The sequence below is a fragment of the Ochotona princeps genome, chromosome 24 (assembly GCF_030435755.1).
Source record: "Ochotona princeps isolate mOchPri1 chromosome 24, mOchPri1.hap1, whole genome shotgun sequence".
Lineage (NCBI taxonomy): Eukaryota > Metazoa > Chordata > Mammalia > Lagomorpha > Ochotonidae > Ochotona > Ochotona princeps.
Genome location: NC_080855.1, coordinates 3,230,545 through 3,257,672, shown reverse-complemented (window position 1 = coordinate 3,257,672; position 27,128 = coordinate 3,230,545). Strand labels below are relative to the sequence as shown.

The 27,128-nt window shown below is 53.4% G+C and overlaps 2 protein-coding genes across 4 annotated transcripts; both read left to right on the top strand.

Annotated features, from left to right (window-relative positions):
- Nucleotides 1–2,211: 2,211 nt before the first annotated feature.
- LOC131483303 (KRAB domain-containing protein 4-like) lies at nt 2,212–12,716 on the top strand. 2 transcript variants are annotated; one of them, XM_058681184.1, is made up of 3 exons: nt 2,212–2,265; nt 12,295–12,421; nt 12,563–12,716. In XM_058681184.1, the coding sequence occupies exons 1-3, from the start codon at nt 2,251–2,253 to the stop codon at nt 12,694–12,696; spliced, it is 276 nt and encodes a 91-aa protein (XP_058537167.1). In that variant the 5' UTR covers nt 2,212–2,250; the 3' UTR covers nt 12,697–12,716. The 2 variants fall into 2 exon arrangements, with proteins under 2 accessions (XP_058537167.1, XP_058537166.1); XM_058681183.1 differs by lacking the exon at nt 2,212–2,265 and adding an exon at nt 11,775–11,958.
- A 4,515-nt stretch (nt 12,717–17,231) lies between these two features.
- On the top strand, nt 17,232–26,015 carry LOC131483306 (RB-associated KRAB zinc finger protein-like). 2 transcript variants are annotated; one of them, XM_058681189.1, is made up of 4 exons: nt 17,232–17,265; nt 23,836–23,962; nt 24,104–24,199; nt 25,869–26,015. In XM_058681189.1, the coding sequence occupies exons 1-4, from the start codon at nt 17,251–17,253 to the stop codon at nt 25,880–25,882; spliced, it is 252 nt and encodes an 83-aa protein (XP_058537172.1). In that variant the 5' UTR covers nt 17,232–17,250; the 3' UTR covers nt 25,883–26,015. The 2 variants fall into 2 exon arrangements, with proteins under 2 accessions (XP_058537172.1, XP_058537171.1); XM_058681188.1 differs by lacking the exon at nt 25,869–26,015 and having other exon boundaries at nt 24,104–24,259.
- Nucleotides 26,016–27,128: the final 1,113 nt, after the last annotated feature.

The following is a 27,128-nucleotide window of genomic DNA, read 5'->3' as shown; positions in this document are numbered from 1 at the left end:
TGACTTTTGCCAAGATTCCATTGTCAGGTTCATCTGGCCTTGACACCTTGAACTTGCATGAGGACCGTGGTCTGTCTCTATGTGAAGGGAGAATGTGAATTATACCTCTTGGGGACATGTAATAAAACAGTCTTCTTACCTCCACCATGCATGCTGGCTTTTCTGTCCCATCTGGCGTGTTGTCACGTGGTCTTGGTGTGCCATGGGGTGGTGGGCCCTTGACTCCCTCGCTGGACTCTGAGCACTGATGGTGACTGACTCTTCACCTGCAAAGGGCCTTGCAGCAGGAGGCCTGGCCTGCATGGAGTGCAGGGACCCAGGGTGCAAACCTGGCAGGTGCCTGTAGGTTAGATGATAGGGACAAGGAGAGTCACCTCCTCTTTTGGTCCCTAAAGCTCCAGGCCATGTCTGGGCCTGTTTAGAGCCAGAAGCCAGTCTTTCTGTTCGGGACTTGAGCGGCTGGGGTCCCGCTACTTCTACCTTCCTCGGCCACCTTTCCAGGAACACTAGCAGACATCTGGATGGGAATACTCCCCACTAACGAGACACTCGACTTTACAGTTCGAGGGGCCAGTACTTGCAGCATGAACATCCTTAACGGTTAAGTCAGGGACAGCCAGTTCAGTGGTTGCTTCAGGCGTGGCGCGTTGCCTTTTGGGAAATGTAGTCCTGGGACTTGCCCTGGGCCCTCAGGATGAGCCCTGGGAGGCAGCTTCCGGTGCCCCGTCGCGCATGTGCACGCCCTCAACGCGTTCGAGGTGTCCACGCCTGCGCAGCGCCGCCGCACTGCCCAGGCTTCCTGTGCTGTCCCTGTGGTGTTGCAGGCTCCATCTCCCGGGCTTTCCTTGCGTGGGTGAGTCCCGAGAGCCCCTGCAGGGTAGCGGTGGGCACTGCCCGGAGTCCCCTGTGGTGGGTATGGCCTGGAGCCCCCTGTTGGGTAGGTGTGCTTCCGGCCCGGAGCCCCCTACGGGGTAGGTTTTGGGCACTGGCTGGGAGTGCACAGTAGGGTTGGGGTCGCTTCTGCACCTGCTGCCCCTGCAAGGTCGTTCCCACTCCTCCCTTCACTGTCGGGTCCTCGGTGTCCCTAAACGTGCTTCCGTGCCCGGGTGCCCCTCGGGTCCGCCTTGATGGCATTCCACGTTAGAATTAGGGGAAACAGGTAGCGGCTTTAATGGCTTAGTGGCAAAGCAGGTTGGGAAGAAGGCGACAGGCACCCTTGGCAGTGTCCTGTGTCAGCTTGTGGAAGTGATTGTGCGGGGCGGAGTGGCAGGCTGCCTCCTGCTGGACGAAGGTGAGGGGTGCTGTGAATTGGGGTGACTTGGCAGAGGGCACTGAGTGTGTGTGTGTGGCTTGGCTCATGGTGCCACTGCGGAGTCTAACCTCGCCAGCGTCCTGCCCACCATGTCCCCCTTGGTTCTCTTCCCCCTCCCCGACCCCCATTTCCCTGAAAAGCAGAGTGACAACAAGAGGCAGAGAGAAGCTTCCATGTGCTGCTTCACTTGGCACGCGGCTGCCACGGCTGGGGCTGGTCCAAACCCGAGCCAGGAGCTCCGTTGCGGTCTCCCCGGTAGATGGCAAGGACCCTGGGACTCGGGCCATCTTCCCTGGTGCATCAGCTGGGAGCTGGTTCTGAACCATAGCATCTGGGACTCCATGCAGCTCAGATGTGGGACGCCCACGTTGCAGGCTGCCAGGCCCACCCCATCTGTCCCCAGGACCAGCTGGGGTGCTGGGCGAGGCTGGAGCCAGGAGGCAGGAGCCTGGAGGTCCTTCAGGGTCTCCTACATGGAGGTCAGGGGTCAGTTCCTTGGTCCGTTTTCCGCTGCTTTCCCAGGCACAGGGAGCTGCGTTGGCAGTGGGGCATTGGGACTGCAGCCAGTGAGCAGGTGGGATGTGGGCACAGCAGGTGGCGGGCCAGAGCTGTGGTGCCACAGACCCAGACCCCTCCCATTTGCTTCTTGTACTGCATGAGGACATCTGTTTGTGACAGGTGCCCTGGTCAGTCCTGACCAGAGAGAGAGAGAGGCTCGTGCGGCTTGTCAGCACCTGATGGTGTGGGGGCCTGCCGGGGCAGGTGTGTGTGCCCACAGTCACCCTGGGAGCCCCAGCCGAGTGTCCACAGCGGGCCTCCGTGTGCCGGGCATGTCTGCCTGCACAGGCCGCCAGGCCCCCGAGCTCAGTGCCTGCCTCCTCCTCTCCCCTAGCTCCACCGTCAGCCGGCCCCTCACGCTGATCCAGAAGCCTCCGAAAATGAGCCGATCGCAGGTGAGTCGCCGTGTGCTGTGTGTTTGCTCCCACTCTGAAGAAAGATGAAGCTCCTGATCACGTGAAACACACCTTCCCTGCAGAGGGTGGGTGAGCTGAGAGCCCTGGGTCACCTTTGCATGCAGGCAGGGGTCATGGGGTGCCTGAGGGACTTCTCGTTGTTGGTGGGTTTTCCCTGTTGCCACGTTCCTGGAAGTGTTTCTGGGCGGGAGCCAGTGGAGTGGCCTGTGACTTTGTGCAGTAGGAGCCGTGGCGTCCTTGCCACAGGCGCCTCCGTGCGGCTCACAGCAGCCCAGGGCCTGCTGCCCAGGGAGAACCTGATGTGCACGTACTTTGCCTGCTGGTCCAGGGGTGAGCCCTGGGAGGGTGGCCAGTGCCTCACCTGCCAAGGATCTCTGTCCGTGGGGGTGAGTGGGCCCCACAGCTGACCAGGCAGGTTTCCTCTCGTCTCACGTTTCCCACCTGGTGTGGCCTCTCTCCACTTTGCTGAGCCGGGGATCTGTTTCATGGTCAGCCCTAGGCGGTTTGTCCGTGCCTCGCCGGACGAGCCTCTGACGTTTGCTGTTTCTACGTTGGTGTCTTCCCCATAGAGTCTCCATTTCCCTTGACTTTGGAAAGACATTAATCAGCAAGCAAGGGCCAAGGCAGGCCCAAGACAGGAGGTGGGAATTGCATGGGGGTCTCCCACGTGCCTGGGCCCAAGTGCGTGAGCCATCACCTGCGGCCTTCCAGGGTGGGTGATGTTAACAGGAAGCTGGGCTTGGGGAGGAGCCAGGCCCTGGTGCCAGGCATCTGTGCGGAATGTGGGCGTGAGGCCCAGCGCCCACCCCCATGTTTGTCTTTCCACAACATGGGGGTCTTTCCTTAAGGTACAGCGTCCTGTGTTCTGAAGTCACGTGGTCCTCGTGGACAGAGAGCTCGTGCTGCTCTTGGTCACCAAGTTGCAACAGGAGCTGCCCTGGCGGGTCTCTTGTGCGTCCTTGCCCCCGTCTAGTTTTCTAAGGAATCCGGGTTGTGTGTCTTAATTTGCCAGTTTGGCTTGTGTTGACATGTTTTATCTTACTCTTTGTGGAAATCAGTCCATTGGAAAGGTGGAGGTCTGGGTTATGGAGGGCAGCCTAGCAGGCGTGCTGTGCCCAGGGGGCAGTGGCCAGTAGCGCCCTGTGTTTTCCCCAGGTTCCAGTGGCAGTGAGCATGCACAGGCGTGGCCAGCAGGAGAGCTGCGGGTGGGGTGGGTTTCCCACGCAGGAGAGGCCTGGTTTACACACAGGTGCAGAGACAAGGTCTGTGAGGAGCAGCCCACTGAGGACTCCATGGACACGGCTGGGGTGGCGGGGGGAGTGCCGGGTCCAGGCCCACACGTTGTGTGTCTGACCTAGCTCCCCTGCTGATGCATCTGGGGACCTGCGGATTGTGGCCCAAGTGCTGGGGTCCCTGCACTCACGTCGGGGACTCAGGTGGAGCCCCTGGCCCCAGCTGTCACACCATTTCAGAAGTGAACCCAGGGATGGAAGCTCTCACTCTGGTTTTTCTGGTCTTGGTTTCTCCTGCTGTATCACTCTGCCTTTCAAAAGACGTTTCTGAGGATATGTTGGGACAGTCTGTCCAGGCGAGGGCCCTGTAGGTGGAGATAAAGGATTGCAAGGGCGCCTGCCGTGGGCGTGAGGCGGGACAGGCTGTACGTGCACATCACCCGCATGACCTGGGCCTCGGCCGGCAGCTCTGGCCGGACGCCCTGACACAGGACTCCTTGTGGGTGTGCATGCGTCAGTTAGTCATTTGGGGAGCAGACACTGCAGGTAAAGCCTCAGCCGTCAACACCAGCATCCCAGAAGGCCGCCAGCTCGTGTCCCGGCTGCTCCACTTCGGACCCAGCTTGCTTGCTTTTTTTTTTTTTTTTTTTTTCGGAACAATGTTTTATTATTTATCATTTTATGATGCAGTTCCATAGGCTCCTGGGATTTCCCATGACCCCTCCCCAGCTCCTCCCCCCACCTAGTTCTTCTGTATCATTGCTAAAGTATAGTTGTTGTTTTCTTTTAAAGATTTATTTATTTTATTACACAGTCAGACACACAGAGAGGAGGAGAGACAGAGAGGAAGATCTTCCGTCCGATGATTTACTCCCCAACTGAGCCGCAACGGCTGGTGCTGCGCCGATCTGAAGCCGAGAACCAGCAACCTCCTCCGGGTCTCCCACGCGGTGCAGGGTCCCCAGGCTTTGGGCCGTCCTTGACTACTTTCCCAGGCCACAAGCAGGGAGCTCGATGGGAAGTGGAGCTGCCGGGACCAGAAGCAGCGCCCATTTGGGACCTGGTGCATTCAAGGCGAGGACTTTAGCCGCTGTGGCACGCCGCCGGGCCCAAAGTATAGTTCTTCATACACAGTCATATGTCCATCATTGCGGGCATGGACAATGGCAGAGAGTCCAGCATCCTATTGTCAAGCTATAGTAAACAGTTTCATTGTAAGTCCATCCTTGTCTGGAATTAGAAATGCATGCTGCATTCTATCCTCACATCTGGATGTGTTAGTCTCCATTTCACAGCTACTGTACATCCCCTTAAATGAAAAGTCACAATAGAAAATCAACAATAGGAAGAAAACTAGAGATTTACAATGCCATGAAGTTCAATAACATGTTACTAGATATGACAGTCTTTACTGCACAGCTATTATAAATCCCCTTAAATGAAAAGCCACAAGAAAAGATCAACATCAGGAATAAAAAAATTTAACAACACCATGAAGTTCAATAATATGTTACTGATGGATTAATGTGTTGCTGAAGAAATGATAAAGAAAATCAAGAACCCTCTTGATGAAAGTGATGCTACTTTATGATCTATGAGTCTCTGAATAATTTAATCACAAGAAGCTGTTATGAGGAGATGAAACTAACAAAACCAAAAACATCAAAATCCATGAGATACAGCTTCTGCTGATTTTTCTTGGTGAAATATGTCTCTTCTAGACAACAAATAGATGGGTTTTGTTTTTGAATCCAGTGTACTCATCTATGACTCAGTTTGATTAAGCTTAAGGCGGTTACTCTGAGGGTTCACATGTATGGGTGGTAATTTGGTCCTGTCCTTTTAGCAATGGGTTGTTCATTGATTTAGTCTTCTGTTGTCATTTTCCTGGGATGTTCTTCTCGTTTGCCTTTGGTTTTGTTGGGTGCTATTCTTCTTGTCTGTCAAGAGAACATCTTGAAGTATTCTTTGTAGGGCATGTTTGGAAGAGGCATATTCTTTTAACTTTTCTTTACTGTGGAAGAATTTTATTTCATTTTCTAAGACAAAAGAAAGCTTTTCTGGACATGTTATCCTGGGCCGACAATGTTTTTCTTTTAGAATCTGGAATATGTTACTCCATTCCCTTCTAGCCTGTAGATTCTTTTTTTTTTTTTTTTTAATTTTATTGTTATTGGAAAGCCGGATATACAGAGAGGAGGAGAGACAGAGGAAGATCTTCCATCCGATGTTTCACTCCCCAAGTGAGCTGTAACAGGCCGGTACGCGCCCATCCAATGCCGGGACAAGGAACCTCTTCCCGGTCTCCCATGCGGGTGCAGTGTCCCAGTGCATTGGGCCGTGCTCAGCTGCTTTCCCAGGCCACAAGCAGGGAGCTGGATGGGAAGTGGAGCTGCCGGGATTAGAACCAGCGCCCATATGGGATCCCGGGGCTTTCAAGGCGAGGACTTTTGCCGCTAGGCCACGCTGCCGGGCCCGCCTGTAGAGTTTCTTGTGAGAGGTGTCCTGTGAGTTTAATTGGCATTCCTTTATATGTCAGTTGATTTTTTTCACATGCACATTTAAGCATGTTTTCCTTATGTTCAATTGAAGAGAGCTTGATGATCATGTGTCTTGGTGAAGATTGCTTTGGATCAAGCCTGTTGGGAGTTCTGTGCCCCTCCTGGATGTTATCTCCCAATTCCTTCTCTAGATTAGGGAAATGTTCGCTTTTTATTTCATTAAATATATCTGTAAAACCAGTTTCCCTTTCTGTACCTTCTGGGATTCCCATAACTCTTATTTTAGGCCTCTTAATAGTGTCTTTCGATTCTTGAATACTATTTTTGGCCTGATCCAGCTCTGCTTCCAGGTTTTTGTTTGCTTCCCCCTGACAACAGTAAATATCTTCCACTTCTAAGATTCTGTTTTCTGCTTTCTTGGTTCTATTTTGGAGACTCTCCACTGTGCTTTTAATTTGCTCTACTGTGTTCTTGATTTCTGATATATCAGCCTTGATTTGCTTTGTTGCTGCTTTTTCTTGTGTAACATATTCCTTAAATTCTTTGAACTCTTTTTTTTTAAAGATTTATTTATTTTATTACAAAGTCAGATATACAGAGAGGAGGACAGAGAGGAAGATCTTCCATCTGATGATTCACTCCCCAAGTGAGCGTAACGGCCGATGCTGTGCTGATCCGAAGTCAGGAACCAGGAACCTCTTCCAGGTCTCCCACACGGGTACAGGGTCCCAATGCATTGGGCCATCCTCGACTGCTTTCCCAGGCCACAAGCAGGGAGCTGGATGGGAAGTGGACCTCCTGGGACCAGAACCGGCGCCCATATGGGATCCTGGTGTGTTCAAGGCGAGGACTTTAGCTGCTTGGCCACGCCAGGCCCTATTCTTTGAACTCTTGTATGTGCTTCTCATTGTTGATCAGAAGCTTTAAAATGAGTTTTCTCAATTCTGTGTCTCCCCTATTTTCTCGATGTCTTCCTCAGTTAACTCGGAGGTTGGCATAGGGTTTTGCTCTTTTGCAGGGAGTTCAGTAATATTTATTGTGCCTTTGTCTCTTCTTTTGCTCTTGGTCACTGTACTTCTGGTTAGCAGATTCTAGTTATCATATTCTTCTGCTTGGGGCAGATTTCTAAGCTGTGTCACCCACAAGTCTACAGTTCGATTTTACTTGTTTCCATTGGTACATAGCTCTTTGCTTATAACCAATTGTGCCACTCCCTCCAGCAGGTTCCAGGTCTGGGTTCTTATGTTAGATTTCCACCATGGTCTCTGTAGCCCCAACTCCTGGCTCCCCACTCTCCACCTCCTGTGATATCGTGCTGAGGCTGCACTGTTGTCTGTACAACCTACTCCCTCTTCCAGTTGGAGCAGGTCCCAGGATTAGGGAGACACCAGGTATCCTATATAGCTAGGTTGTTGGTGGCGCTGATCTTGCCAGAACCTGTTGGATGTTAGGTCTGGGTGCCACACGGACTTATTTGGACCCGTACGATGCCATAGACGGTATTATTTTCCTGTGGGACCAGTGCAATCTATTGAACTCGGTGAGTTCTCGTGAGCTCAGCACATGCGCAGTTCACTGTTGTCCCTGCAGTCCTAAAGCTTTTGCTAGAGTGTGCAAAATGGTGCCTGATGTGCCCTACTAGAGTTCTTGATCTGCTGGCCGTCAAGTCTGGGATGCACATGTTCCAGGAAGTAGCCTGACCCCTAGCACCACAGCACCCACTCCTGAACCCTCTTCTTTGTAAAAAAGTTATATTTGGGGGCTGCAGGATGGGGCGTTTGCTCAGACCCGACTCCAGCACCATGTGCTCATTGTGAGCTATATCCGGGCCTGCCTGGAATCAGGGGCTGCTTCCTTTGCGGTGAGTACATCGAGGGGGGAAGTTTCCATGACTGGGTAGGTCTGGGGCCCACCCACCACCCTCATTGAGGGGTGAACGGGATTGGGGAGGGTCGCCACCTTGGGCCTGCGGGTTTAAACTTCCGACAGCCGGGAGGCTGCTGGGGGGCTGCAGGATGGGGCGTCTTGCTCAGATCCCGACTCCAGCCACCATGTGCTCATGGTGAGCTGTGCCCGGGCGACCAGTGCGCCATTTGGCGCCAGGCTGTGCCTGCTGGCCACCCGGCTGGGGAGCTCTGGGGTATTGGTTGTCAGAATCGCTGCTTAGGTAGCTCCAGGCTGATCCCACTGTGCTTCTGGGATCTGAGTCAATCCTAAAGATTCCCAATGGCAGTAGCTCTTCCTTTGAAGAACTTGTAATCACTTAACAATGCTAGCGTTGAACACCTTTCATGCTAAACCTAAGGCTCGGTGCTTGTCCAGCAGGAAATCCTTTTACCTGACATGATGATGGATCAGGAGACTGGTCACATTAGGCAGGGTCATAACATTAACTAGCACTCGAGTGCCATATCTGGGGGTAGATTCTGTGCGAGATGTAGAAATTCTAGAAATTCTGTAGAAATTCTAGCCCCACTGGTAAGCCCAAGAGTTTGGGTGGTTGTGGACTAAGCTAGGTGTGACCAAGGAGCCTGCCGTCAATCACAGGTAAAGGGACCCTCAGCAGTCTGGACTGGTCAAGGCAGCAGCACCCGAATGTGCATCCTGAATAGGGCGTGGGGTGGGCCGGGCTGCAACATTCACCAGTTCATACAAGGCCAAATGGAAGGCCAGATTACGCCGGGCACTGGCCTAAAACCCATTGGCATGTATGAGAACTGGGTCTGGGAGGGGATCAAGTGGAAGAACTTGGGAAACTCCCCTGGCGAGTCAAGCTCTCACTGATGAACATGTGGTCCAAACCTAGGGGTCAGACAACCTGGGCAAAGTAGCTCCAAAATGCGTAAATTGGCAATGGAACGGGATGTGCTGGGCAGGACTGAGCAAACCTTACCCTACAAGTGAAACTAGAAGCCAGGATGGAGCACAGGTCATGCCAAGCTAGGCTCTTGCACCTACTGTTCTACTTGAGTCAAGGACGCTAAGCCACAGTGTCTAAGGCAGAGACCAGGACAAGTGAGGACTGAGACCAGCTGAGTCAGAGCAGCCACTGGCATGTGCGTGATCTACGGGTAGGAACAGGCCCAGTAGTGGAGCTAAGGGGACACCCTAACTGGGTTGAGGTTCCCACCAAGGGGCGCGTGGGCTGGAATGGGGGCTGCGTTCTAACTAGGAAACAGTTGTAGTCTCCCGTGCACTAGTGTGGGCTGGGTTTGGAAGCACCAGGCCAGGCCAGACCCCAACACCGTCTGGTGTCCTGGAGAACCAGGGTAGATGTGGGACTGACTAGGCTGGGTCTCAACGCCCTGCTGAGCCTTGTGTGAGCTGTACGTGGGTACAAGCCATGGATGGGCTGAAACATCCAACAACAAGAACCAGAATGGGGTGAAAGCCAGCCAGGAAAAGCCACTGTTCCTGCTAGGACAGGAAGTGAACTGAGTAGGGCTGGCTCAGGGACCCCCTGGTATGCGCAAAATCTGGCATTGGGAGGGGTTCTGATGGAGGAGCCTGGGCAACTCCTCTGGCAGGACACAGTCCCTGCAGGTAAGCACAAGAAGCATGATAGGAAACAGCCCAGAATAGGCCATGGAAAGTTTCCCACTGGCATACATTTGGCATGGGTCAGGGGCAAACCAGGCTGAATCAGTTCATGTCATCCACTGGCAAATCCGAGTACCAGAACAGAGTGTGGGTTGAGCCAGGTTTGGTCGCGACAAAACCAGTGCACAATATAGAATACCAGGGTGAGGTTGCCTGTACTGGATTTGACTGCAGCACCCAACCAGCACATGTGAGAACCAGGAAGGGAGGGGCAGAGCCAGCAGGGGGATTAAGGGGCCGGTCCCCTTGCCGGACAGCTACTCCCACTGGAGAGCGTGAGCTGGGATGGGGACAGACCCGACTAAGCAGGGCTACAACACCTGTGTGCTGCATGTGGACTAGATCAGGGAAAAGCCAGGCTGGGCTGATGATTCCTGCGGGTGCAAGTATAAATTAGAGTGGGTGAGGGTTGTTTGGGCTTAGCCGCAGCATCAGCTGGCAGAAGCTGGCGCTGGGGACTAATTCTGTCAAATCACAGAACCACCCAAAGGGTGCAAAAACCGGGACTGAGAGAGACCCGGGAGGGAAATAGTGGGTTCCCCCCTCTTGGGTCACTACACCCTCAGGAGGGCATGAAAACTAGGATGGGGGCTGGGGTGGCTAGACAGAGAGGCACTCAACAGCATCCGTGAGGGCTGGATAGTTGAGTTGGTTAGATGGAACTAAACTTTAATACCCATTGACATGCACAAGAGCCAAAAGGGATGTGGGACAGACTGGACTAGTCTGCTACACATACTGGCAAACCAGGGTAGGGGGCGGGCCTGGTGGGGGTTATTGTGGGTCGCTCTGACTGGGCTGAAGCTCCCACTGGTTGATGTAAGGGCCGAGTGTGTGCTGGGCAGAACCAAGCTGGACTGCAACACCCATTGGTTCCAGTGCAGGTCGGGACTGAAAACAGAACCAACCCAGCAATTGAAACCACCAGCTGATCGTGGTGATGGACTGTGCCGGACCCTGTGCTTGCTAGAACATACAAGAATCTGGTCTGGGAATACCTCAGAGTTTCTTTGGAGATCTCCCCAATCAAACTGCTGGACTCAGAACCCTAGCCAAGAAAAGACAGAAGACAGAACAAGTCAATCATTCATCTCAGCTATATGTTAGCGAAATACTGGGAAAATGAAGACACTATGATGGACTGTGTCAATCAGTGGATTCTTCAACAACCTCATCGTGCTGGGAGTGGCGAAACTGGCAGCGATTCATAACTGGTGAACTATCAAAACCACTTGAGCAAGTATCTCAGAGCATGCCCCACATCCGGGACTTGGGGTGGGTGGGAAACTGGGTAGGGGTTCTCCCTCAATATCGCCCTTTACCACAGATACATGAAGGAAACAATATGGACATAATAGTCTTACCCACTTCCGAATAGTCCCTGAACCTTTTTTGCCGTAATTAACTATGTAAAGATGGTCAACAATACAATAAAAATAAATAAATAAAATTTTTAAAAATTTCTATTTATGTTACTAGAGAGAGTCCAGACAGGGAGCTCTTCCACCTGCTGGTTAAACCCCACAAATGGCTGCAGCTGCTACAGCTGAGCTGCCCCTAAGCCAGAAGCCAGAAGCCAGGCGTTTCTTCCAGGTCTCCCACGTGGGTGCAGGGGCCAAGCACTTGGGCCATTCTCCACCACCTGCCCGGGCCAGCAGCATGGAGATGGGTCTGCAGTGGGGCAGCCAGGACTCCCACCAGTGTCCATATGGGATGCCCGTGTGTAGGCAGAGGGTTAGCTTGTTGCACTACTGACCCCTGTACCTTCCTTTTGACAAGTGTGCTTTTGTAGGTAGCACATTGTTGCTTTTTTCTTGCCTTTTTTCCCCCTAAGTCAGTCTGACAGTTCTGCATGTTACTTGGGCTTTTTCGGCCATTCACTTGCACTGTGCTGAGGGAGAGGTTGGGCTCCAGTGTGCTGCTTCTGGTTTGTTCCCATTGGGTTGTCAGTGGGAACGCGGCTGTGGGATGTGGTGGCTGCTTTGGGGTTGCTGGTGTGCTGCTGCAGTGTGTCCCAGCTCAGCAGGAGCTGCTTTCCTGGGTCCCTCTTGTTGCCTTTGATTTCCACGCGCAGTGCGCACAGAGCAGTCCACGGTTCTGTTTACTACACTTGATCTTAGCCAAAAGGCCAAGAAGCGATCACGGTTCTGTTTTAAATGACCGCTTGTGTGATCCCCTTTGCTGGAGTAGATTCCTGTTGTTGGCCGGAATCCCAGACGTGTGCTGGTTCAAATCCCAGCTGCTCCACATTTGATCCAGCTCCCTGCTTATGGTCTGGGAGAGCAGCAGAGCACGGCCCAGCTCTGGCCGTTGTGGCCATTCAGGGACAGAATCAGCAGGTGATTCTCTATATCCATCTCTATATCTAGTTGTCTGTCTGCTCTGTAACTCTGCCTTTCCACTTTTATTTGAAAAAATGTAGAAAACTGAGGTGACAGGGGAAGTCCAGCAGCTGGTGGGCTGGCCGTGTGCACTGTGGCCCCTGGCCGTGAAGAGCACAAGGGTGGAGGTCAAGGAGTCTGGTGGGAGATCGTGGTGGGTGTTTGTCGCCCTTGGGCTGTGGGGGCTGGGCTGGCTCTGGCTGTCGTGTGTGGCACAGGACAGAGCCCCGAGGCAGAGCGGGCACCAGTGTACTCTGCGCACATGTCCCACTTGGCGTCTCACTGCCGTTGCAGGGGCCCGTGTCGTTCAAGGACGTGGCCGTGGGCTTCACACAGGAGGAGTGGCAGCAGCTGGAGCCGGTGCAGAGGAGGACTTACCGGGAGGTGACGCTGGAGAACTACAGCCACCTCGTGGCCGTGGGTGAGGAGTGCCCTCCTGAGTGCCCTCTGGGTGGCGCCGTCAGGCCACTTCATGCCCACTGGGTGGTGCATAGGGTACAGATAAGTGCTGGGCAACCTGGCAGCCCAGCCCTGACCTGAGGGCCCTGCTTCTCACAAACAGGCGGTGACGTCTCCAAGCCACGCGTGATCGTGAAGTTGGAGCTGGGAGAGGAGCCATGGCTGGCGGACAGAGAGCTTCCCTGTCTGAGTCCTCTAGGTGAGCAACAAGAGTGTTTACTGTCCCAGCCGAGGTGACAGCAGGACCCGTGGGCACGTGGCCCCAGGTCCCTGCCCTCTGCTGGCACTGGCTCCGGCTCCAGGGAGTTTGCTCTCACAGCCCTGAGGCCCCTCTTGGTCGTCCACCTGGTACTGGCAACGACCTTTGTTTGCAGACACCTCAAAGTCTTACAGGAAAATCACCATGAGACTTTTGTGTCCCCGCTCCTGTCTTGCATTGCCTCCCTGCTGGATGGCAGCTCCGCCCTCTCTCCTGTTCCCAACTCCACTTCCCCATTCAGAGCTCAGTCATGGCCTGTGCTGGCCGGATGAACACCTGCCCCCGGCCAACAGATGACCTGTAGCACTGACTGCCCCGTGGACCCAGCACCTGAACTGTCTCCTGGGTGACCGGCCTGGCAGCATGGCAGCGCCAGGGCGTGTGCTGCTCTGTGCTGCCCACAGTGCCCGAGGACTTGAGCCAGCAATCTCCTCCTCCCTAATTGGTTTTGTAAACATTTGCTTTATTTGAAAGGTGGATTTACAGAGAGAAGGAAGAACAGAGAGAGTTTCCATGTGCTAATTCACTGCCCATAAGCTGGAGCAGGGCATTCCAAAGCCAGAAGCCAGGCGCTGCTTCTGAGTCTCCCAGTGGGTGGCAGGGTTCCAAGCACCTGGGTCATCCTCTACTGCTTTCCCAGGTGCATTAGCCAGGATCTGAGTCAGAAGTAGAGTATCCAGGACTCGAACCAGTATCCATATGGGAAGCTTGGGAGGCTTAGCTTGCTGTGCCATGGTGCATTTTTGGTTTCTGACTGTTGTTGCTGTGAAAGGTCACTGTCCACACATTCTCACCGTCTGCATAGTCCCACTGTCCATGTGTTCTCATGCTCCACGCATGTTCACTGTCCACGTGTTCTCGCTGTCCACACGTTACCACTGTCCATGCATCCCGTGCCGAGAGATGGGCTTTCTTCCTCAGCTACCTTTCCAACGACATGGAAGAGCACAACGAGGCCCCCAAGCAGCCATCTTCTTCCTCTACGGCAAGAACCACGCTGAGCTGCCAGAACGCTGGAAGGGTAAGCACTGGAACATCCCACGTGGTGGTCACCACTGACTCATTTGTTCCCGTCAGGGATGCGGGCTGGGCAAGGACGCACCTTGAGCTGTGAGCTGAGTGGTGAGGGTCCGGGATTGGGCATGGGCTCTCCCGCTGGCAAGTGGCCCCACCTCATGCTGAGAGTCAGGGACCCCCACGGACAGGCCCAGGATGGCTGAGGACCAGAGTTCAGGACCAAGGGCCAGGGCACCAGGGAGTCTGTCCCCCAGCCCACCCGTGCATGGGGACACAACTTCCTGAGAGTCACGTCTGACTGGGTCTCTCCTGCTTCCAGGTCGGTGAGCCCAGGGGACACGTTCTTCAGCAGCAGCAGCAACAGTCGAGACACCAAGGGCCACTGCGAGACGGGGAAGAGGCCTGCTGGGTGGCAGTCTAGAACAACCCAGACTCTTCTAGATCAGTGTCCCTGCAAGGACTCCTGGGAGCTGTGGGCACTCTTGGGGCTGTGCAGTGGGACAGGCATCCTATCCAGTTCCATCTGGCCCGAGACTCCAACAAATTGGCACAATTGATCTCCTCCCCTGAGACAGCAGCTGCAGCCCTACCCATTTATTTATTTCATGAGTTCGTTGTCATCTAACTGGTCAACACGGTCGAAAACCATCAGAAGGGACCAGCGTTTGGACTCATCATGGGGATGAACTGCATTCCAATCTTAGTCACATTTCTAATGAAGTGCATACTCTGGATATAGCTCAGATATATTATATACATTTTATGACCTATGTTAGGTGTTTTAGAAAACATTTTAAAGCTGCTGTTTTTATAGATAATATATTAAATGTATTACAAATAGTTTTGAAATAGCCACTGTTCTGAAAACGTTGCTCCTATGGTTTTGTGTTGACATTGTAAGTCTTACACGTTATATACATACAATTTTGTTCCATGTAAAGAATTTTTTTAAATTTCAGGCGTAACTACTCCACTAGAAAGCAAGTTCTGCAAATTCCTGAATGAGTGTTTGTGGAGATATGGGTGTTTGTTAGTGACTTTCGCCACGATTCTGTTGTCAGTTTCATCTTGCCTTGACACCTTGAACTTGAATGAGGACCGTGGTCTGTCTGTGAAGGGAGAACATGAACTATACCTCTTGGGGACGTGTAATACAACAGTCTTCTTTCCTCCACTATGCATGCTGGATTTTCTGTCCCGTCTGGCGTGCTGTCACGTGGTCTTGGTGCACCATGGGGTGGTGGTCCCTTGACTCCCTCGCTGGACTCTGAGCACTGATGGTGACTGACTGTTCACCTGCAAAGGGCCTTGGAGCGGGAGGCGTGGCCTGCACTGGAGTGCAGAGAGACCCAGGGTGCAAACCTGGCAGGTGCCTGTAGGTTAGATGATTGGGACAAGGAGAGTCAGCTCCTCCTTTGGTGCCCAAAGCTCCACAGCCACCATGTCTTGGTCTGTTTAGAGGCAAAAGCCAGTCTTTCTGTTTGGGAATTGAGTGGCTGGGGTCCCACCACTTCTACCTTCCTCGGCCACCTTTCCAGAAATTATAGCAGGCGTCTGGATGGGAATACTCCCCATTAACAAGACACTCGACTTTACAGTTCGAGGAGTCCAGCACCTGCAGCATGAGCATCGTTAACGGTTAAGTCAGGGACAGCCAGTTCAGTGGCTGCTCCAGGCGTGGCGCGTTGCCTTTTGGGAAATGTAGTCCTGGGACTTGCCCTGGGCCCTAAGGATGGGCCCTAGGAGGCAGCTTCCGGTGCTCTATGGCGCATGTGCAGGCCCCCCCAAAGCGTTTTAGGTGTCCACGCCTGCGCAGCGCCGCCGCACTGCCCAGGCTTCCTGTGCTGTCCCTGTGGTGTTGCAGGCTCCATCTCCCGGGCTTTCCTCCTGTGGTTGAGAACCGAAAGCCCCTGCGGGGTTGAGTGGCTAATTGGCCGGCTGCCTGGCCTCCACCAGCCTAGATCCGACAGGGAACCAGGAACGCGAGCCCCAGGAGCGCATGGCTTGGGATGGTGCGTGGACGGTGAGTCCCTTGCGGGCGGACAGGGCCCCGGGAGCGCTGCCTGCGCCAGCTGAACCCCGGAGGTGCAGACCCGGCCCCTCGGAGAGGCCCGAAGCTCGCTGTGATGCTTTCTGCTGGGCACTGCCCGGAACCTCCTAAAGAACAGGTGATGGGCACTGCCCGGAGCCTCCTGAAGAAGAGGTGATGGGCACTGTCCGGAGCCCCCTGCAGGGTGGGTATTTGGTACCGGCTGGGAGTGCACAGTAGGGTTGGGGTCGCTTCTGGACCAGCTGCCCCTGCAAGGTCGTTCCCACTCCTCCCTTCACCATTGGGTCCTTGGTGCCCCTAAACGTCCTTCGTGCCCGGGTGCCCCTCGGGTCCGCCTTGATGGCATTCCACGTTAGAATTAGGGGAAACAGGTAGCGGCTTTAATGGCTTAGTGGCAAAGCAGGTTGGGAAGAAGGCGACAGGCACCCTTGGCAGTGTCCTGTGTCAGCTTGTGGAAGTGATTGTGCGGGGCGGAGTGGCAGGCTGCCTCCTGCTGGACGAAGGTGAGGGGTGCTGAGAATTGGGGTGACTTGGCAGAGGGCACTGAGTGTGTGTGTGTGGCTTGGCTCATGGTGCCACTGCAGAGTCTTACCTCGCCAGCGTCCTGCCCACCATGTCCCCCTTGGTTCTCTTCCCCCTCCCCGACCCCCATTTCCCTGAAAAGCAGAGTGACAACAAGAGGCAGAGAGAAGCTTCCATGTGCTGCTTCACTTGGCACGCGGCTGCCACGGCTGGGGCTGGTCCAAACCCGAGCCAGGAGCTCCGTTGCGGTCTCCCCGGTAGATGGCAAGGACCCTGGGACTCGGGCCATCTTCCCTGGTGCATCAGCTGGGAGCTGGTTCTGAACCATAGCATCTGGGACTCCATGCAGCTCAGATGTGGGACGCCCACGTTGCAGGCTGCCAGGCCCACCCCATCTGTCCCCAGGACCAGCTGGGGTGCTGGGCGAGGCTGGAGCCAGGAGGCAGGAGTCTGGAGGTCCCTCAGGGTCTCCTACATGGAGGTCAGGGGTTGAGTTCCTTGGTCCGTTTCCCGCTGCTTTCCCAGGCATAGGGAGCTGCGTTGGCAGTGGGGCATTGGGACTGCAGCCAGTGAGCAGGTGGGATGTGGGCACAGCAGGTGGCGGGCCAGAGCTGTCATGCCACAGACCCAGACCCCTCCCATTTGCTTCTTGTACTGCACGAGGACATCTGTTTGTGACAGGTGCCCTGGTCAGTCCTGACCAGAGAGAGAGAGAGAGGCTCGTGCGGCTTGTCAGCACCTGATGGTGTGGGGGCCTGCCGGGGCAGGTGTGTGTGCCCACAGTCACCCTGGGAGCCCCAGCCGAGTGTCCACAGCGGGCCTCCGTGTGCCGGGCACGTCTGCCTGCACAGGCCGCCAGGCCCCCGAGCTCAGTGCCTGCCTCCTCCTCTCCCCTAGCTCCACCGTCAGCCGGCCCCTCACGCTGATCCAGAAGCCTCCGAAAATGAGCCAATCGCAGGTGAGTCGCCGTGTGCTGTGTGTTTGCTCCCACTCTGAAGAAAGATGAAGCTCCTGATCACGTGAAACACACCTTCCCTGCAGAGGGTGGGTGAGCTGAGAGCCCTGGGTCACCTTTGCATGCAGGCAGGGGTCATGGGGTGCCTGAGGGACTTCTCGTTGTTGGTGGGTTTTCCCTGTTGCCACGTTCCTGGAAGTGTTTCTGGGCGGGAGCCAGTGGAGTGGCCTGTGACTTTGTGCAGTAGGAGCCGTGGCGTCCTTGCCACAGACGCCTCCGTGCGGCTCACAGCAGCCCAGGGCCTGCTGCCCAGGGAGAACTTGATGTGCACGTGCTTTGCCTGCCGGTCCAGGGGTGAGCCCTGGGAGGGTGGCCAGTGCCTCACCTGCCAAGGATCTCTGTCCGTGGGGGTGAGTGGGCCCCACAGCTGACCAGGCAGGTTTCCTCTCGTTTCACGTTTCCCACCTGGTGTGGCCTCTCGCCACTTTGCTGAGCCGGGGATCTGTTTCATGGTCAGCCCTAGGCGGTTTGTCTGTGCCTCGCCGGACGAGCCTCTGACATTTGCTGTTTCTACGTTGGTGTCTTCCCCATAGAGTCTCCATTTCCCTTGACTTTGGAAAGACATTAATCAGCAAGCAAGGGCCAAGGCAGGCCCAAGACAGGAGGTGGGAATTGCATTGGGGTCTCCCACGTGCCTGGGCCCAAGTGCGTGAGCCATCACCTGCGGCCTTCCAGGGTGGGTGATGTTAACAGGAAGCTGGGCTTGGGGAGGAGCCAGGCCCTGGTGCCAGGCATCTGTGCGGAATGTGGGCGTGAGGCCCAGCGCCCACCCCCATGTTTGTCTTTCCACAACATGGGGGTCTTTCCTTAAGGTACAGCATCCTGTGTTCTGAAGTCACGTGGTCCTCGTGGACAGAGAGCTCGTGCTGCTCTTGGTCACCAAGTTGCAACAGGAGCTGCCCTGGCGGGTCTGTTGTGCGTCCTTGCCCCCGTCTAGTTTTCTAAGGAATCCGGGTTGTGTGTCTTGGTTGGCCATTTTGGATTGTGTTGACATGTTTTATCTTACTCTTTGTGGAAATCAGTTAATTGAGGACCCGGCGAGATTGCGTAATGGTTAAGGTCCCCCCTTTGAATGCACTGGGATCCCATATGGGTGCCAGTTCTAATCCCAGCAGCTCCAGTTCACATCCGGCTCCCTGTTTGTTGCCTCGGAAAGTGGTGGTGGACGGCCCAAACTTGGCACCCTGCACCCACATGGGAGACCTGGAAGGAAGTTCCTGGCTCCTGGCTTCTGTTGGAGCAGAACCGGCTGTTGCGTTCACTTGGGGAGTGAATGGTTGGACGGAAGATCTTCCTCTCCTCTCTTCTCTCCTGCTCTGTGTACATCTGCCTTTCCAATAAAAATAAGAAAATCTTTCCCAAAAAAAATTAAAACAAAAAAAAAAGGACAGAGAGAGAAATCAGTTAATTGAAAAGCTGGAATCTCGGTTATGGAGGGCAGCCTAGCAGGCGTGCTGTGCCCAGGGGGCAGTGGCCAGTAGCACCCTGTGTTTTCCCCAGGTTCCAGTGGCAGTGAGCATGCACAGGCGTGGCCAGCAGGAGAGCTGCGGGTGGGGTGGGTTTCCCACACAGGAGAGGCCTGGTTTACACACAGGTGCAGAGACAAGGTCTGTGAGGAGCAGCCCACTGAGGACTCCATGGACACGGCTGGGGTGGCGGGGGGAGTGCCGGGTCCAGGCCCACACGTTGTGTGTCTGACCTAGCTCCCCTGCTGATGCATCTGGGGACCTGCGGATTGTGGCCCAAGTGCTGGGGTCCCTGCACTCACGTCGGGGACTCAGGTGGAGCCCCTGGCCCCAGCTGTCACACCATTTCAGAAGTGAACCCAGGGATGGAAGCTCTCACTCTGGTTTTTCTGGTCTTGGTTTCTCCTGCTGTATCACTCTGCCTTTCAAAAGACGTTTCTGAGGATATGTTGGGACAGTCTGTCCAGGCGAGGGCCCTGTAGGTGGAAATAAAGGATTGCAAGGGCGCCTGCCGTGGGCGTGAGGCGGGACAGGCTGTACGTGCACATCACCCGCATGACCTGGGCCTCGGCCGGCAGCTCTGGCCGGACGCCCTGACACAGGACTCCTTGTGGGTGTGCATGCGTCAGTTAGTCATTTGGGGAGCAGACACTGCAGGTAAAGCCTCAGCCGTCAACACCAGCATCCCAGAAGGCCGCCAGCTCGTGTCCCGGCTGCTCCACTTCGGACCCAGCTTGCTTGCTTTCTTTTTTCTTTTTTCGGAACAATGCTTTATTATTTATCATTTTATAATACAGTTCCATAGTCTCCTGGGATTTCCCATAACCCCTCCCCAGTTCCTCCCCACGCCCCCCCAGTTATTCTGTATCATTGCTAAAGTATAGTTCTTCATACACAGTCATATGTCCATCATTGCGGGCATGGACAATGGCAGAGAGTCCACCATCCTATTGTCAAGCTATAGTAAACAGTTTCAGTGTAAGTCCATCTTTGTCTGGAAGTGGAAATGCATGCTACATTGTATCCTCACATCTGGATATGTTAGTCTCCATTTCACAGCTACTGTACATCCCCTTAAATGAAAAGTCACAATAGAAAATCAAAATAGAAAAATACAAATTTACAATGCCATGAAGTTAAATAACTTGTTACTACATATGACAGTCTTTATTACAGAGCTATTACACATCTCCTTAAATGAAAATCCACAAGAAAAGATCAACATCAGGAATAAAAAAAATTTAACAGCACCATGAAGTTGAATAACATGTTACTGATGGATTAATGTGTCGCTGAAGAAATGATAAAAAAAAATCAAGAACCCTCTTGATGAAAGTGATGCTACTATATGATCTATGAGTCTCTGAATAATTTAATCACAAGAAGCTGTTATGAGGAGATGAAACTAACAAAACCAAAAACATCAAAATCCATGAGATACAGCTTCTGCTGATTTTTCTTGGTGAAATATGCCTCTTCTAGACAACAAATAGATGGGTTTTGTTTTTGAATCCAGTGTACTCATCTATGACTCAGTTTGATTAAGCTTAAGCCGGTTACTTTGAGGGTTCACATGTATGGGTGGTAATTTGGTCCTGTCCTTTTAGCAATGGGTTGTTCATTGATTTAGTCTTCTGTTGTCATTTTCCTGGGATGTTCTTCTCGTTTGCCTTTGGTTTTGTTGGGTGCTATTCTTCTTGTCTGTCAAGAGACATCTTGAAGTATTCTTTGTAGGGCATGTTTGGAAGAGGCGTATTCTTTTAACTTTTCTTTACTGTGGAAGAATTTTATTTCATTTTCTAAGACAAAAGAAAGCTTTTCTGGACATGTTATCCTGGGCCGACAATGTTTTTCTTTTAGAATCTGGAATATGTTACTCCATTCCCTTCTAGCCTGTAGAGTTTCCTGTGAGAGGTGTCCTGTGAGCTTAATTGGCATTCCTTTATATGTCAGTTGATATTTTTTCACATGCACATTTAAGCATGTTTTCCTTATGTTCAATTGAAGAGAGCTTGATGATCATGTGTCTTGGTGAAGATTGCTTTGGATCAAGCCTGTTGGGAGTTCTGTGCCCCTCCTGGACGTTGTTTCCCAATTCCTTCTCTAGATTAGGGAAAGTTTCCCTTTTTATTTCATTAGATATATCTGTAAAACCAGTTTCCCTTTCTGTACCTTCTGGGATTCCCATAACTCTTATTTTAGGCCTCTTAATAGTGTCTTTCGATTCTTGAATACTATTTTTGGCCTGATCCAGCTCTGCTTCCAGGTTTTTGTTTGCTTCCCCCTGACAACAGTAAATATCTTCCACTTCTAAGATTCTGTTTTCTGCTTTCTTGATTCTGTTTTGGAGACTCTCCACTGTGCTTTTAATTTGCTCTACTGTGTTCTTGATTTCTGATATATCAGCCTTGATTTGCTTTATTGCTGCTTTTTCTTGTGTAACATATTCCTTAAATTCTTTGAACTCTTTTATTTTTAAAGATTTATTTATTTTATTACAAAGTCAGATATGCAGAAAGGAGGACAGAGAGGAAGATCTTCCGTCTGATGATTCACTCCCCCAGTGAGCATAACGGCCGATGCTGTGCTGATCCGAAGTCAGGAACCAGGAACCTCTTCCAGGTCTCCCACACGGGTACAGGGTCCCAATGCATTGGGCCATCCTCGACTGCTTTCCCAGGCCACAAGCAGGGAGCTAGATGGGAAGTGGAGCTCCTGGGACCAGAACCGGCGCCCATATGGGATCCCGGTGTGTTCTAGGCGAGGACTTTAGCTGCTACGCCATGCCGCCAGGCCCTATTCTTTGAACTCTTGTATGTGCTTCTCATTGTTGATCAGAAGCTTTAAAATGAGTTTTCTCAATTCTGTGTCTCCCCTATTTTCTCGATGTCTTCCTCAGTTAACTCGGAGGTTGGCATAGGGTTTTGCTCTTTTGCAGGGAGTTCAGTAATATTTATTGTGCCTTTGTCTCTTCTTTTGCTCTTGGTCACTGTGCTTCTGGTTATCATATTCTTCTGCTTGGGGCAGGTTTCTAAGCTGTGTCACCCACAAGTCTACAGTTCGATTTTACTTGTTTCTGTTGGTACACAGTTCTTTGCTTATAGCCAGTTGTACCAATCCCTCCAGCAGGTTCCAGGTCTGGGTTCCTATCTTAGATTTCCACCATGGTCTCTGTAGCCCCAACTCCTGGCTCCCCACTCTCCACCTCCTGTGATATCGTGCTGAGGCTGCACTGTTGTCTGTACAACCTTTCTCCCACTTTTGGTTGGAGCAGGTCCCAGGATTAGGGAGACACCAGGTATCCTATATAGCTAGGATCTTGCCAGACCTGTTGGACGTTAGGTCTGGGTGCCACACGAACTTATTTGGACTCGTACGATGCCATAGACGGTATTATTTTCCTGTGGGATTAGTGCAATCTACTGAACTCGGAGAGGTCTCATGAGCTCAGCACATGCGCAGTTCACTGTTGTCCCTGCAGTCCTAAAGCTTTTGCCAGAGTGTACAAAATGGTGCCTGATGTGCCCCTACTAGAGTTCTTGGTCTGTTGGCCGTCAAGTCTGTTGCTACCCAGACGTGTTTTAGGTGGAACCTGTGGAATGCTGCATTGCTGCAATTAACTGAGTCAAAAAAGAGTTCACTCCCAGCTCAGTGTATGCTCAGTCCTTCCCCTTTGCCTCCTTAGGCAAAATGGTGCCCATTTCAGCTCTAGGAGGCTGACTGGGCTGTGAAATTCACCTTGTTCTTGCACTGCCCATCTGGGATCTGCTGCTTTGTCTCTGCTCCTGCTCTAATCAAACAGACCAGCAGGACGGACAATTCTTTGTCTGGGCTCACCTCCCGAGCTCCCAGAGTCCCTTCCCACCTGGTTGCTGGTGGAGTTCCAGCTGCTGGTGGAGTTCAGATCCCGGTTTGCTGAATTCGGCTGGAGTATCAGTCACTGCAACACCACACCGTTGTGTCTGCTGCTTTCCTGTGTCTCAAGTCTCTAGGTACCCCCCTGCTGCTGCTCTGTCCTCTCCTATTTCCTGGAATGTGTCCTCTCTGCTTCATCCTGATGAACTGTTTCTCTGTCCGTTTAAACATGTCCTTACCCTGTTCCGCCATCTTGATTGTCTCCCTGACCCGGCTTTCTGCGAGTGGCCTGGGAAAGCAGCAGAGGATGGCTCAAGCACTTGGCCCCTATTGCCCACATGGAAAATCCAGAAAAAGCTCCTGGCTTGAGCCTGGTCCAACTGCAGCCATTGCTGGCATTTGTGGAGTGAACTGGACAGTGGAAAATCTCTCCATCGCTGCCTCTCAGTAATGTCCTCCTGACTGGCTCACCCACCACTGTAGTCGGTGACGTCCCCAGGCTGTGCCCTGGGCCGGCCAGGGCTGCCGTCTGCATGGAACGTCCAGGCTGACTGGCACAGCCCGTCTCCTTTCACTTGTTACCTCTTTGCATCTTCACATCTTTTGTATTTTATTGTAAGATTTGTTTATTTTATATTGGAAAGTTAGCTTTAAAGAGAGGAGTTCCATCGATGATTCACTCTCGAAGTGGCCACAATGGCCAGAGCTGAGCCAATCTGAAGCCAGGAGCCAGGCGCTTCTTCCGGGTCTCCTGTACAGGTGCAGGGTCCCAAGGCTTTGGGCCGTCCTCGACTGCTTTCCCAGGCCACAGGCAGGGAGCTGGATGGGAATCAGGTCGGCTGGGGAGAATCAGCAGGTGATTCTCTATATCCATCTCTATATCTAGTTGTCTGTCTGCTCTGTAACTCTGCCTTTCCACTTTTATTTGAAAAAATGTAGAAAACTGAGGTGACAGGGGAAGTCCAGCAGCTGGTGGGCTGGCCGTGTGCACTGTGGCCCCTGGCCGTGAAGAGCACAAGGGTGGAGGTCAAGGAGTCTGGTGGGAGATCGTGGTGGGTGTTTGTCGCCCTTGGGCTGTGGGGGCTGGGCTGGCTCTGGCTGTCGTGTGTGGCACAGGACAGAGCCCCGAGGCAGAGCGGGCACCAGGGTACTCTGCGCACATGTCCCACTTGGCGTCTCACTGCCGTTGCAGGGGCCCGTGTCGTTCAAGGACGTGGCCGTGGGCTTCACACAGGAGGAGTGGCAGCAGCTGGAGCCGGTGCAGAGGAGGACTTACCGGGAGGTGACGCTGGAGAACTACAGCCACCTCGTGGCCGTGGGTGAGGAGTGCCCTCCTGAGTGCCCTCTGGGTGGCGCCGTCAGGCCACTTCATGCCCACTGGGTGGTGCGTAGGGTACAGATAAGTGCTGGGCAACCTGGCAGCCCAGCCCTGACCTGAGGGCCCTGCTTCTCACAAACAGGCGGTGACGTCTCCAAGCCACGCGTGATCGTGAAGTTGGAGCTGGGAGAGGAGCCATGGCTGGCGGACAGAGAGCTTCCCTGTCTGAGTCCTCTAGGTGAGCAACAAGAGTGTTTACTGTCCCAGCCGAGGTGACAGCAGGACCCGTGGGCACGTGGCCCCAGGTCCCTGCCCTCTGCTGGCACTGGCTCCGGCTCCAGGGAGTTTGCTGTCACAGCCCTAAGGCCCCTCTTGGTCGTCCACCTGGTACTGGCAACGACCTTTGTTTGCAAACACCCCAAAGTCTTACAGGAAAATCACCATGAGACTTTTGTGTCCCCCCTCCTGTCTTGCATTGCCTCCCTGCTGGATGGCAGCTCCGCCCTCTCTCCTGTTCCCAACTCCACTTCCCCATTCAGAGCTCAGTCATGGCCTGTGCTGGCCGGATGAACACCTGCCCCCGGCCAACAGATGACCTGTAGCACTGACTGCCCCGTGGACCCAGCATCTGAACTGTCTCCTGGGTGACCGGCCTGGCAGCATGGCAGCGCCAGGGCATGTGCTGCTCTGTGCTGCCCACAGTGCCCGAGGACTTGAGCCACCAATCTCCTCCTCCTTAATTTGTTTTTTAAACTTTTGCTTTATTTGTATGTTATGTTATATGTTGTGTATAAACTAAAATTGAAATGTCAATGAAGTGGTCACAGAATGTGGTTAAGAACTCGCATTTATATTTAAGATGTTGGTTACTCATTACTGTGTCAACTAATTCCATAATGATGTAAATTTTTGCTGATGGTATGTTGGAAGGGTCTCCCTAAGAAGCCGTTGAACCAGGCTGGACAGTAAGATGCTGGACTCTATGTTTGATATATATTTGCAGTGAGGGAGTGTCAACTGAACTTAAACTGTGGTTATGTAACAAAGTGGAGGAATCCACCATGGGGGGCAGGTGTCGGCAGGATATGGGAAATCCCAGTATCTATGAAACTGTCAATAATACAATGTAATTAATGAATAAAAAAAATTTGCTTTATTTGAAAGGTGGATTTACAGAGAGAAGGAAAAACAGAGAGAGTTTCCATGTGCTAATTCACTGCCCATAAGCTGGAGCAGGGCATTCCAAAGCCAGAAGCCAGGCGCTGCTTCTGAGTCTCCCAGTGGGTGGCAGGGTTCCAAGCACCTGGGCCATCCTCTACTGCTTTCCCAGGTGCATTAGCCAGGATCTGAGTCAGAAGTAGAGTATCCAGGACTCGAACCAGTATCCATATGGGAAGCTTGGGAGGCTTAGCTTGCTGTGCCATGGTGCATTTTTGGTTTCTGACTGTTGTTGCTGTGAAAGGTCACTGTCCACACATTCTCACCGTCTGCATAGTCCCACTGTCCATGTGTTCTCATGCTCCACGCATGTTCACTGTCCACGTGTTCTCGCTGTCCACACGTTACCACTGTCCATGCATCCCGTGCCGAGAGATGGGCTTTCTTCCTCAGCTACCTTTCCAACGACATGGAAGAGCACAACGAGGTCCCCAAGCAGGCCATCCTCTCCTTCCTCTATGGCAGGAACTACGCCCAGCGGCCCTTCTTCCACAAACTGCGCCTGCAGTTCATGCGCTGCATGGGCTGGAAGGCCAAGGTCACCCTGGAGGAGTGTGAGGAGGTAGGTGGGTGAGGCTGTGGCGGCTTGAATAGGGCCCAGGAGCCGGGCTGCAGGGCCCGGGCTTGGGATGTGGGGACAGATCAGAAGGGCCAGGGAGGAGCCTCTGAGGGAGCGTTTGTCTTTCCAGATCCAAGCCTATGACCCAGAGCTCTGGGTGTGGGGGCGAGACCGGGCCCTCCTTTGCTAAGCGGCTGCACTGAGACCAGTGGGCACCGGCCAGAGGGCAGGTACGTGCAGGTCCTTGAGGTGGGCTGGCAGAGGGCTGTGTCCAGTCTGCGAGATCTGGGGGCCCCTTGAGCTGCACTCCCTTTGGTCATCCCCACCTTTCTAAAACCTTGTCCACATCCACACTGCGAGATCATTACATGGGACAGTGTGCACGTCCAAACCTGCCACTCAATTCTGCCGTGCTCTGCAGTCACCCACAGTCACTTTCCAACACCCCTCACCAGGTTGGCCACAGCAGCATCAACACTGCCCCCTCACTCCCACCTCTGCCGCCTTGGCCCCTCCTGCAAGGTTCCACCCCAGCAACACCTCCAGCATGGCCACTGGATCTGCACACTTTTGTGGCAAGTGCACATGTGGGACATGCATGCATGAGTCTCCTTGTGGGTGGGGAGGGCACCAGCTAAACATCTCTATCTACTTTCCAAGTGTTCCTATGCTCATGGAATTTGCCAGAACGCTGGAAGGGTAAGCACTGGAACATCCCACGTGGTGGTCACCACTGACTCATTTGTTCCCATCAGGGATGGGGACTGGGCAAGGACGCACCTTGAGCTGTGAGCTGAGTGGTGAGGGTCCGGGATTGGGCATGGGCTCTCCCGCTGGCGAGTTGCCCCACCTCAGGCCCAGAGTCAGGGACCCCCACGGACAGGCCCAGGATGGCTGAGGACCAGAGTTCAGAACCAAGGGCCAGGGCACCAGGGAGTCTGTCCCCCAGCCCACCCGTGCATGGGGACACAACTGGCTGCGAGTCACGTCTGACTGGGTCTCTCCTGCTTCCAGGTCAGTGAGCCCAGGGGACACGTTCTTCAGCAGCAACAGCAGCAGCAGCAACAGCCAAGACACCAAGGGCCACTGCGAGACGGGGGAGAGGCCTGCTGGGTGGCAGTCTAGAACAACCCAGACTCTTCTAGATTAGTGTCCCTACCATGGACTCCTGGGAGCTGTGGGCACTCTTGGGGCTGTGCAGTGGGACAGGCATTCTATCCAGTTCCATCTGGCCCAAGACTCCAACAAATTGGCACAATTGATCTCCTCCCCTGAGACAGCAGCTGCAGCCCTACCCATTTATTTATTTCATTAGTTCATTGTCAACTGTCTGGTCCCCACGGTCGAAAACCAGCAGAAGGGACCAGCATTTGGACTAATCATAGGGATG

Bases quoted from the DNA above. Each gene is read 5' to 3' on its own strand.
- LOC131483303 (XM_058681183.1), top strand. From the start codon at position 11,776: ATGACCGCTTGTGTGATCCCCTTTGCTGGAGTAGATTCCTGTTGTTGG. The intron at 11,959-12,294 runs GTGATTCTCTAT...CTGCCGTTGCAG, and splicing joins TTCAGGGACAGAATCAGCAG to GGGCCCGTGTCGTTCAAGGA. The intron at 12,422-12,562 runs GTGAGGAGTGCC...TCTCACAAACAG, and splicing joins CAGCCACCTCGTGGCCGTGG to GCGGTGACGTCTCCAAGCCA.
- LOC131483306 (XM_058681188.1), top strand. The intron at 23,963-24,103 runs GTGAGGAGTGCC...TCTCACAAACAG, and splicing joins CAGCCACCTCGTGGCCGTGG to GCGGTGACGTCTCCAAGCCA.